This window comes from Gnatocerus cornutus, unplaced genomic scaffold (assembly GCF_029298725.1).
Source record: "Gnatocerus cornutus isolate USDA-ARS CGAHR unplaced genomic scaffold, icGnaCorn1.1 ctg00000121.1, whole genome shotgun sequence".
Lineage (NCBI taxonomy): Eukaryota > Metazoa > Arthropoda > Insecta > Coleoptera > Tenebrionidae > Gnatocerus > Gnatocerus cornutus.
In genome coordinates, this window is record NW_028275461.1 from 225,590 (window position 1) to 238,624 (window position 13,035).

General features: G+C 36.2%; 1 protein-coding gene across 1 annotated transcript; it reads right to left on the bottom strand.

The window, feature by feature from the left end:
- Window positions 1-3,184: 3,184 nt before the first annotated feature.
- LOC148165935 (uncharacterized) lies at window positions 3,185-3,941 on the bottom strand (the record flags this gene model as incomplete). Its single annotated transcript, XM_088049590.1, has 3 exons — window positions 3,185-3,229; window positions 3,310-3,696; window positions 3,763-3,941. Coding segments are annotated over 3 exons (611 nt in total), but the record flags the coding sequence as incomplete, so codon positions are not given.
- Window positions 3,942-13,035: the final 9,094 nt, after the last annotated feature.

Sequence of the window (13,035 nt, forward strand, 5' to 3'; positions counted from 1 at the left end):
TGCAAAACAACGATTTCTCGCTGATTTTCGTTGTTTTCTGGCTTGAATTCGCAAAGAAGAGCACGAAATCTACAAAATCATCACTTTTTACCAAGATTCTACGGCTGAATTGCAAGAAAACAGCAGAATTCTGCACGAAATCATCAAAATTCTTACAGAAAACCGCATATTTCGATGCAAAACAACGATTTCTCGCCGATTTTCGTTGTTTTCTGGCTTGAATTCGCAAAGAAGAGCCCGAAATCTACAAAATCATGACTTTTTACCAAGATTCAACGGCTGAATTGCAAGAAGACAGCAGAATTCTGCACGAAATCATCAAAATTCTTAGAGAAAACCGCATATTTCGATGCAAAACGACGATTTCTCGCCGATTTTCGTTGTTTTCTGGCTTGAATTCGTAAAGAAGAGCACGAAATCTACAAAATCATCACTTTTTACCAAGATTCAACTACTGAATTGCAAGAAAACAGCAGAATTCTGCACGAAATCATCAAAATTCTTAGAGAAAACCGCATATTTCGATGCAAAACGACGATTTCTCGCTGATTTTCGTTGTTTTCTATCTTGAATTCGCAAAGAAGAGCACGGAGTCTACAAAATCATGACTTTTTACCAAGATTCAACGGCTGAATTGCAAGAAAACAGCAGAATTCTGCACGAAATCATCAAAATTCTTACAGAAAACCGCATATTTCGATGCAAAACGACGATTTCTCGCCGATTTTCGTTGTTTTCTATCTTGAATTCCCAAAGGAGAGCACGAAATCTATAAAATCATGACTTTTTACCAAGATTCAACGGCTGAATTGCAAGAAAACAGCAGAATTCTGCACGAAATCGTCAAAATTCTTAGAGAAAACCGCATATTTCGATGCCAAACGACGATTTCTTGCCGATTTTCGTTGTTTTCTGGCTTGAATTCGCAAAGAAGAGCACGAAATCTACAAAATCATCACTTTTTACCAAGATTCAACGGCTGAATTGCAAGAAAACAGCAGAATTCTGCACGAAATCATCAAAATTATTATTATTATTATTATTATTAAAATTGGATTAGATTGCTGAGGCAAGCCTATTTTGCAATCTTATAACACACTTTATGCAGAGTTCGATTTAATTACATTAATATGTAGAATATATGGAAAGTTAAGAGCTAGTACCAATCAACACTTTTTTTTTTTTTTTGAGTTGTGATAATAATTAAAATTGTTATTGTTGGATATTATGCATATAATTATCCAGACGTCTTTTGAACTGAGAAATGTTAGCTGCACAAACGATATCATTACTTAGGCTGTTCCAAATCTCAAAACTCCGATTTGTTAGAAAATATTGTCTTGCAGATGTTTTAAAATTTTCTTTTTTTATTTTAAATTCATGACCCCTAAGTCTTGTGTCAGTGTTTATTGTAACAAAATTTGTTTTATCTTCGGGAAAAAGATTATGGGTAATCCTAAACATTTGAATCAAATCCATTCTATTTTGTCTTTCAGCAAGTTCAGAAATATTAAGATGTTGCAGTCTGGTTTTGTAAGGCAATAAGTTATGCTGCTTGGGCCATCTAGAAACAGCATGCTGAACCCTTTCGAGAATATTTCGGTCTTTTACTAAATGAGGTCTCCATACAGCTATTGCGAACTCCATGTGTGGACGAATGTAAGTTGTGTAAAGTCTAGAGCATAAGTCAAGTGAGGGATTTCTAAATATATTTTTTAAAACATATAAAACCGAGAACGCTTTTCTTGCTGAGGTATTACATTGTTCAGTCCAATTTAGTTTGTTGTCAACTATCACACCTAGATCTCTTTGAGATCTAACTTCTTTTATAAAAAAATTGCTGATGGCATAAGGAAATTTTAAATTGTTTTTGCCTAAGTACATGACAGTGCATTTTTCTAAATTTAACGGTAAGAACCACATCTCACACCACTTCTGAACTATATCTAAAGATTCTTGAATGTTGGAGTTACTATCAGAAGAGGCACCAAAAAACTTTAAGTCATCTGCGTATGCAGTATGTTTGCATTTTATCTGTTGAAGAAGATCCGACGTGTAAAGCACGAATAAAATAGGACCTAAAACTGAGCCTTGGGGCACACCGCTAACCACTGCATGTTCCTTAGATAGAGCATCGTGTACTCTTACAACAAAAGTTCGATTAGACAAAAATGCTTTGATCCAATTCAATAACTGGCCAGTTATTCCATAAAGAGACAATTTATGTAAAAGTAAATTATGTGGAACTCTGTCAAAAGCTTTACTAAAGTCTAGAAATACGATGTCCAAAGTCTTTCCTAAGTCCAGAATTTTACTCCATTCATTACACGAAGATAATAAGTTAGAGACTACAGAACGACCAGGAATGAAACCGTGTTGATTTTGTGGCATAATGTTGTTTGTTTGCATAAACTCTAGCAAACGTTTTACCACTATTTTTTCTAGCACTTTACACACCACTGATGTAAGGCTTACTGGTCGATAGTTATTTGCATTGCATTTGTCTCCTTTCTTATATATTGGAGTGACAATGGCTTGTAACCATTGTTCTGGAAGTATGCCAGAATCCATAGATGTATTGAATATCTTTAGAAGCGGATTCACAACGTTGTCGGCACATATTTTAATGACTTTAGGAGATACTTTGTCTGGGCCTGGGGCAGAATCAACAGACAAGTTCTGAATTTCTTGGAGAACATCTTCTTTTGTAAAGCTTATCTCTGAGAGAGCACCAGAAGCTGAATAAAAGGAAAAAGCTGGCAGCGTTGCATTGGAAGAAGCGTTAAAAACAGCTGAAAAACAATCTACTAAAGTGTCTGCAGTTTCTCTGTGGTCTTTACAAAGCTCATTTTGATTGTTGCGCAATACTGGAATAGATACGCGTGAGACCGTATGCTTCCGGACGTAACTGTAAAATGCCTTGGTGTTCTTCAATAGATTCTGCTCAAAGTTGTGTTTTGCAGTTTTTAAATCTTCACGCACTTGGTTCGAAAAAGCCCGATGTATATTGTAGTCCCTAATGTTGCGTGAAGATACAAATTTATTCCATAGTTTTTTTTTAAGTTTAATTTTTTTTAATAGATAATAACTGATCCAAGGTTTATCTTTAAGAGATTTAGTTTTATAAGTTTTAGTGTGTTTCTGAACGTAAAGGTTAAGAGTATCTGTAAAGTAAGTCCACTGCTCATGTACAGAAGTAAGCTTGTAAAATATAGTCCAATCGTGTTTGCTAAGATCTTTGTTAATTAATGAGTAATTGATTTTATTGTATTGTTTCGTGTCAGTTTTTGGTGTGTTGTACAAAATAACTTGTATTTCAAAATTTATGGAGCAATGGTCAGAGATGCCGATAGGTGTTTTCACTTCCACGTTAGATATTAAATTCGGATCTCTTGAAAGTATTAGGTCTAGCGTAGCAGGATTGTTGAAATTTCCAAATCGAGTTGGTTCGTTTATTAACTGATATATACCATTGTTGTTCAGTGTTTCAATAAAATTGCTTTCAGTCAGATTGGATCCTTCATATAGGTTTCTGTTCCAAGAAATACCAGGAAAGTTAAAGTCACCAATAATTATAAGGTTGGGTAAAGAATTGAAAGCGTTCTCAATGGTAGTGTTTAGCTTTTGGTCATTTTCGAAACTAGACATATTAGAGGTGATTGGAGGCCTATATATGCAGCTAATTACAAAACTAAGCTTTTGGTTAGAAAATTTTAACCAAAGTGACTCATATGAATTAGTGTTTATATCAAGAGCAGTAACGGTAAAATTTTTTAGAATTGCCAAGTCTACATATAAACATACTCCTCCACCCCTGCTGTTATTACGATCATTTCTATATAGTGCATAATTATTAAGTGAAACAACGGAATCAGGTATGTTTGCATTTAACCATGTTTCTGAAATAGCAACAATTGACGGTTTAGAATTTATAATTTCCGCTGATAAATCATTAAATTTGGAAGAAAGAGAACAAACATTAGCATATAGAACTGATAAACAAAATGGCTTGCCTACATCGCGTTTTTTAAAGTAATTATTTGGGGTATTTTTTTGACATATTTTATTGTAAGATTATTTTCACCGTTTTCCTGCCTAGTCTTTCTTAGAGAAAACCGCATATTTCGATGCAAAACGACGATTTCTCGCCGATTTTCGTTGTTTTCTATCTTGAATTCGCAAAGAAGAGCACGGAATCTACAAAATCATGACTTTTTACCAAGATTCAACGGCTGAATTGCAAGAAAACAGCAGAATTCTGCACGAAATCATCAAAATTCTTACAGAAAACCGCATATTTCGATGCAAAACAACGATTTCTCGCTGATTTTCGTTGTTTTCTGGCTTGAATTCGCAAAGAAGAGCACGAAATCTACAAAATCATCACTTTTTACCAAGATTCTACGGCTGAATTGCAAGAAAACAGCAGAATTCTGCACGAAATCATCAAAATTCTTACAGAAAACCGCATATTTCGATGCAAAACAACGATTTCTCGCCGATTTTCGTTGTTTTCTGGCTTGAATTCGCAAAGAAGAGCCCGAAATCTACAAAATCATGACTTTTTACCAAGATTCAACGGCTGAATTGCAAGAAAACAGCAGAATTCTGCACGAAATCATCAAAATTCTTAGAGAAAACCGCATATTTCGATGCAAAACGACGATTTCTCGCCGATTTTCGTTGTTTTCTGGCTTGAATTCGTAAAGAAGAGCACGAAATCTACAAAATCATCACTTTTTACCAAGATTCAACTACTGAATTGCAAGAAAACAGCAGAATTCTGCACGAAATCATCAAAATTCTTAGAGAAAACCGCATATTTCGATGCAAAACGACGATTTCTCGCTGATTTTCGTTGTTTTCTATCTTGAATTCGCAAAGAAGAGCACGGAGTCTACAAAATCATGACTTTTTACCAAGATTCAACGGCTGAATTGCAAGAAAACAGCAGAATTCTGCACGAAATCATCAAAATTCTTACAGAAAACCGCATATTTCGATGCAAAACGACGATTTCTCGCCGATTTTCGTTGTTTTCTATCTTGAATTCCCAAAGGAGAGCACGAAATCTATAAAATCATGACTTTTTACCAAGATTCAACGGCTGAATTGCAAGAAAACAGCAGAATTCTGCACGAAATCGTCAAAATTCTTAGAGAAAACCGCATATTTCGATGCCAAACGACGATTTCTTGCCGATTTTCGTTGTTTTCTGGCTTGAATTCGCAAAGAAGAGCACGAAATCTACAAAATCATCACTTTTTACCAAGATTCAACGGCTGAATTGCAAGAAAACAGCAGAATTCTGCACGAAATCATCAAAATTCTTAGAGAAAACCGCATATTTCGATGCAAAACGACGATTTCTCGCCGATTTTCGTTGTTTTCTATCTTGAATTCGCAAAGAAGAGCACGGAATCTACAAAATCATGACTTTTTACCAAGATTCAACGGCTGAATTGCAAGAAAACAGCAGAATTCTGCACGAAATCATCAAAATTCTTACAGAAAACCGCATATTTCGATGCAAAACGACGATTTCTCGCCGATTTTCGTTGTTTTCTGGCTTGAATTCGCAAAGAAGAGCACGAAATCTACAAAATCATGCTTTTTTACCAAGATTCAACGGCTGAATTGCAAGAAAACAGCAGAATTCTGCACGAAATCATCAAAATTCTTACAGAAAACCGCATATTTCGATGCAAAACGACGATTTCTCGCCGATTTTCGTTGTTTTCTGGCTTGAATTCGCAAAGAAGAGCACGGAATCTACAAAATCATGACTTTTTACCAAGATTCAACGGCTGAATTGCAAGAAAACAGCAGAATTCTGCACGAAATCATCAAAATTCTTACAGAAAACCGCATATTTCGATGCAAAACGACGATTTCTCGCTGATTTTCGTTGTTTTCTATCTTGAATTCGCAAAGGAGAGCACGAAAACTACAAAATCATGACTTTTTACCAAGATTCGACGGCTGAATTGCAAGAAAACAGCAGAATTCTGCACGAAATCGTCAAAATTCTTAGAGAAAACCGCATATTTCGATGCAAAACGACGATTTCTCGCCGATTTTCGTTGTTTTCTGGCTTGAATTCGCAAAGAAGAGCACGAAATCTACAAAATCATCACTTTATACAAAGATTCAACGGCTGAATTGCAAGAAAACAGCAGAATTCTGCACGAAATTATCAAAATTCTTACAGAAAACCGCATATTTCGATGCAAAACAACGATTTCTCGCTGATTTTCGTTGTTTTCTGGCTTGAATTCGCAAAGAAGAGCACGAAATCTACAAAATCATCACTTTTTACCAAGATTCTACGGCTGAATTGCAAGAAAACAGCAGAATTCTGCACGAAATCATCAAAATTCTTACAGAAAACCGCATATTTCGATGCAAAACAACGATTTCTAGCCGATTTTCGTTGTTTTCTGGCTTGAATTCGCAAAGAAGAGCACGAAATCTACAAAATCATGACTTTTTACCAAGATTCAACGGCTGAATTGCAAGAAAACAGCAGAATTCTGCACGAAATCATCAAAATTCTTAGAGAAAACCGCATATTTCGATGCAAAACGACGATTTCTCGCCGATTTTCGTTGTTTTCTGGCTTGAATTCGTAAAGAAGAGCACGAAATCTACAAAATCATCACTTTTTACCAAGATTCAACTACTGAATTGCAAGAAAACAGCAGAATTCTGCACGAAATCATCAAAATTCTTAGAGAAAACCGCATATTTCGATGCAAAACGACGATTTCTCGCTGATTTTCGTTGTTTTCTATCTTGAATTCGCAAAGAAGAGCACGGAGTCTACAAAATCATGACTTTTTACCAAGATTCAACGGCTGAATTGCAAGAAAACAGCAGAATTCTGCACGAAATCATCAAAATTCTTACAGAAAACCGCATATTTCGATGCAAAACGACGATTTCTCGCCGATTTTCGTTGTTTTCTATCTTGAATTCCCAAAGGAGAGCACGAAATCTATAAAATCATGACTTTTTACCAAGATTCAACGGCTGAATTGCAAGAAAACAGCAGAATTCTGCACGAAATCGTCAAAATTCTTAGAGAAAACCGCATATTTCGATGCCAAACGACGATTTCTTGCCGATTTTCGTTGTTTTCTGGCTTGAATTCGCAAAGAAGAGCACGAAATCTACAAAATCATCACTTTTTACCAAGATTCAACGGCTGAATTGCAAGAAAACAGCAGAATTCTGCACGAAATCATCAAAATTCTTAGAGAAAACCGCATATTTCGATGCAAAACGACGATTTCTCGCTGATTTTCGTTGTTTTCTATCTTGAATTCGCAAAGAAGAGCACGGAATCTACAAAATCATGACTTTTTACCAAGATTCAACGGCTGAATTGCAAGAAAACAGCAGAATTCTGCACGAAATCATCAAAATTCTTACAGAAAACCGCATATTTCGATGCAAAACGACGATTTCTCGCCGATTTTCGTTGTTTTCTGGCTTGAATTCGCAAAGAAGAGCACGAAATCTACAAAATCATGCTTTTTTACTAAGATTCAACGGCTGAATTGCAAGAAAACAGCAGAATTCTGCACGAAATCATCAAAATTCTTACAGAAAACCGCATATTTCGATGCAAAACGACGATTTCTCGCCGATTTTCGTTGTTTTCTGGCTTGAATTCGCAAAGAAGAGCACGGAATCTACAAAATCATGACTTTTTACCAAGATTCAACGGCTGAATTGCAAGAAAACAGCAGAATTCTGCACGAAATCATCAAAATTCTTACAGAAAACCGCATATTTCGATGCAAAACGACGATTTCTCGCTGATTTTCGTTGTTTTCTATCTTGAATTCGCAAAGGAGAGCACGAAAACTACAAAATCATGACTTTTTACCAAGATTCGACGGCTGAATTGCAAGAAAACAGCAGAATTCTGCACGAAATCGTCAAAATTCTTAGAGAAAACCGCATATTTCGATGCAAAACGACGATTTCTCGCCGATTTTCGTTGTTTTCTGGCTTGAATTCGCAAAGAAGAGCACGAAATCTACAAAATCATCACTTTATACAAAGATTCAACGGCTGAATTGCAAGAAAACAGCAGAATTCTGCACGAAATCATCAAAATTCTTAGAGAAAACCGCATATTTCGATGCAAAACGACGATTTCTCGCCGATTTTCGTTGTTTTCTGGCTTGAATTCGCAAAGAAGAGCACGAAATCTACAAAATCATGACTTTTTACCTAGATTCAACGGCTGAATTGCAAGATAACAGCAGAATTCTGCACGAAATCATCAAAATTCTTACAGAAAACCGCATATTTCGATGCAAAACAACGATTTCTCGCTGATTTTCGTTGTTTTCTATCTTGAATTCGCAAAGAAAAGCACGGAATCTACAAAATCATGACTTTTTACCAAGATTCAAGGGCTGAATTGCAAGAAAACAGCAGATCTCTGCACGAAATCATCAAAATTCTTACAGAAAATCGCATATTTCGATGCAAAACGATTATTTCTCGCCGATTTTCGTTGTTTTCTGGCTTGAATTCGCAAAGAAGAGCACAAAATCTACAAAATCATGACTTTTTACCAAGATTCAACGGCTGAAGTGCAAGAAAACAGCAGAATTCTGCACGAAATCATCAAAATTCTTACAGAAAAACGCATATTTCGATGCAAAACGACGATTTCTCGCCGATTTTCGTTGTTTTCTGGCTTGAATTCGCAAAGAAGAACACGAAATCTACAAAATCATGACTTTTTACCAAGATTCAACGGCTGAATTGCAAGAAAACAGCAGAATTCTGCACGAAATCATCAAAATTCTTACAGAAAACCGCATATTTCGATGCAAAACGACGATTTCTCGCCGATTTTCGTTGTTTTCTGGCTTGAATTCGCAAAGAAGAGCACGAAATCTACAAAATCATCACTTTTTACCAAGATTCAACGGCTGAATTGCAAGAAAACAGCAGAATTCTGCACGAAATCATCAAAATTCTTAGAGAAAACCGCATATTTCGATGCAAAACGACGATTTCTCGCTGATTTTCGTTGTTTTCTATCTTGAATTCGCAGAGAAGAGCACGGAATCTACAAAATCATGACTTTTTACCAAGATTCAACGGCTGAATTGCAAGAAAACAGCAGAATTCTGCACGAAATAATCAAAATTCTTACAGAAAACCGCATATTTCGATGCAAAACGACGATTTCTCGCCGATTTTCGTTGTTTTCTAGCTTGAATTCGCAAAGAAGAGCACGAAATCTACAAAATCATGACTTTTTACCAAGATTCAACGGCTGAATTGCAAGAAAACAGCAGAATTCTGCACGAAATCATCAAAATTCTTACAGAAAACCGCATATTTCGATGCAAAACGATTATTTCTCCCCGATTTTCGTTGTTTTCTGGCTTGAATTCGCAAAGAACAGCACGAAATCTACAAAATCATGACTTTTTACTAAGATTCAACGGCTGAATTGCAAGAAAACAGCAGAATTCTGCACGAAATCATCAAAATTCTTACAGAAAACCGCATATTTCGATGCAAAACGACGATTTCTCGCCGATTTTCGTTGTTTTCTGGCTTGAATTCGCAAAGAAGAGCACGAAATCTACAAAATCATGACTTTTTACCAAGATTCAACGGCTGAATTGCAAGAAAACAGCAGAATTCTGCACGAAATCATCAAAATTCTTACAGAAAACCGCATATTTCGATGCAAAACGACGATTTCTCGCCGATTTTCGTTGTTTTCTGGCTTGAATTCGCAAAGAAGAGCACGGAATCTACAAAATCATGACTTTTTACCAAGATTCAACGGCTGAATTGCAAGAAAACAGCAGAATTCTGCACGAAATCATCAAAATTCTTACAGAAAACCGCATATTTCGATGCAAAACGACGATTTCTCGCTGATTTTCGTTGTTTTCTATCTTGAATTCGCAAAGAAGAGCACGAAATCTACAAAATCATGACTTTTTACCTAGATTCAACGGCTGAATTGCAAGAAAACAGCAGAATTCTGCACGAAATCATCAAAATTCTTACAGAAAACCGCATATTTCGATGCAAAACAACGATTTCTCGCTGATTTTCGTTGTTTTCTATCTTGAATTCGCAAAGAAGAGCACGGAATCTACAAAATCATGACTTTTTACCAAGATTCAACGGCTGAATTGCAAGAAAACAGCAGAACTCTGCACGAAATCATCAAAATTCTTACAGAAAACCGCATATTTCGATGCAAAACGATTATTTCTCGCCGATTTTCGTTGTTTTCTGGCTTGAATTCGCAAAGAAGAGCACGAAATCTACAAAATCATGACTTTTTACCAAGATTCAACGGCTGAAGTGCAAGAAAACAGCAGAATTCTGCACGAAATCATCAAAATTCTTACAGAAAAACGCATATTTCGATGCAAAACGACGATTTCTCGCCGATTTTCGTTGTTTTCTGGCTTGAATTCGCAAAGAAGAGCACGAAATCTACAAAATCATGACTTTTTACCAAGATTCAACGGCTGAATTGCAAGAAAACAGCAGAATTCTGCACGAAATCATCAAAATTCTTACAGAAAACCGCATATTTCGATGCAAAACGACGATTTCTCGCCGATTTTCGTTGTTTTCTGGCTTGAATTCGCAAGGAAAAGCACGAAATCTACAAAATCATGACTTTTTACCAAGATTCAACGGCTGAATTGCAAGAAAACAGCAGAATTCTGCACGAAATCGTCAAAATTCTTAGAGAAAACCGCATATTTCGATGCAAAACGACGATTTCTTGCCGATTTTCGTTGTTTTCTGGCTTGAATTCGCAAAGAAGAGCACGAAATCTACAAAATCATCACTTTTTACCAAGATTCAACGGCTGAATTGCAAGAAAACAGCAGAATTCTGCACGAAATCATCAAAATTCTTAGAGAAAACCTCATATTTCGATGCAAAACGACGATTTCTCGCCGATTTTCGTTGTTTTCTGGCTTGAATTCGCAAAGAAGAGCACGAAATCTACAAAATCATCACTTTTTACCAAGATTCAACGGCTGAATTGCAAGAAAACAGCAGAATTCTGCACGAAATCATCAAAATTCTTAGAGAAAACCGCATATTTCGATGCAAAACGACGATTTCTCGCTGATTTTCGTTGTTTTCTATCTTGAATTCGCAAAGAAGAGCACGGAATCTACAAAATCATGACTTTTTACCAAGATTCAACGGCTGAATTGCAAGAAAACAGCAGAATTCTGCACGAAATCATCAAAATTCTTACAGAAAACCGCATATTTCGATGCAAAACGACGATTTCTCGCCGATTTTCGTTGTTTTCTAGCTTGAATTCGCAAAGAAGAGCACGAAATCTACAAAATCATGACTTTTTACCAAGATTCAACGGCTGAATTGCAAGAAAACAGCAGAATTCTGCACGAAATCATCAAAATTCTTACAGAAAACCGCATATTTCGATGCAAAACGACGATTTCTCGCCGATTTTCGTTGTTTTCTAGCTTGAATTCGCAAAGAAGAGCACGAAATCTACAAAATCATGACTTTTTACCAAGATTCAACGGCTGAATTGCAAGAAAACAGCAGAATTCTGCACGAAATCATCAAAATTCTTACAGAAAACCGCATATTTCGATGCAAAACGATTATTTCTCCCCGATTTTCGTTGTTTTCTGGCTTGAATTCGCAAAGAACAGCACGAAATCTACAAAATCATGACTTTTTACCAAGATTCAACGGCTGAATTGCAAGAAAACAGCAGAATTCTGCACGAAATCATCAAAATTCTTACAGAAAACCGCATATTTCGATGCAAAACGACGATTTCTCGCCGATTTTCGTTGTTTTCTGGCTTGAATTCGCAAGGAAAAGCACGAAATCTACAAAATCATGACTTTTTACCAAGATTCAACGGCTGAATTGCAAGAAAACAGCAGAATTCTGCACGAAATCGTCAAAATTCTTAGAGAAAACCGCATATTTCGATGCAAAACGACGATGTCTTGCCGATTTTCGTTGTTTTCTGGCTTGAATTCGCAAAGAAGAGCACGAAATCTACAAAATCATCACTTTTTACCAAGATTCAACGGCTGAATTGCAAGAAAACAGCAGAATTCTGCACGAAATCATCAAAATTCTTAGAGAAAACCTCATATTTCGATGCAAAACGACGATTTCTCGCCGATTTTCGTTGTTTTCTGGCTTGAATTCGCAAAGAAGAGCACGAAATCTACAAAATCATCACTTTTTACCAAGATTCAACGGCTGAATTGCAAGAAAACAGCAGAATTCTGCACGAAATCATCAAAATTCTTAGAGAAAACCGCATATTTCGATGCAAAACGACGATTTCTCGCTGATTTTCGTTGTTTTCTATCTTGAATTCGCAAAGAAGAGCACGGAATCTACAAAATCATGACTTTTTACCAAGATTCAACGGCTGAATTGCAAGAAAACAGCAGAATTCTGCACGAAATCATCAAAATTCTTACAGAAAACCGCATATTTCGATGCAAAACGACGATTTCTCGCCGATTTTCGTTGTTTTCTAGCTTGAATTCGCAAAGAAGAGCACGAAATCTACAAAATCATGACTTTTTACCAAGATTCAACGGCTGAATTGCAAGAAAACAGCAGAATTCTGCACGAAATCATCAAAATTCTTACAGAAAACCGCATATTTCGATGCAAAACGACGATTTCTCGCCGATTTTCGTTGTTTTCTAGCTTGAATTCGCAAAGAAGAGCACGAAATCTACAAAATCATGACTTTTTACCAAGATTCAACGGCTGAATTGCAAGAAAACAGCAGAATTCTGCACGAAATCATCAAAATTCTTACAGAAAACCGCATATTTCGATGCAAAACGATTATTTCTCCCCGATTTTCGTTGTTTTCTGGCTTGAATTCGCAAAGAACAGCACGAAATCTACAAAATCATGACTTTTTACCAAGATTCAACGGCTGAATTGCAAGAAAACAGCAGAATTCTGCACGAAATCATCAAAATTCTTACA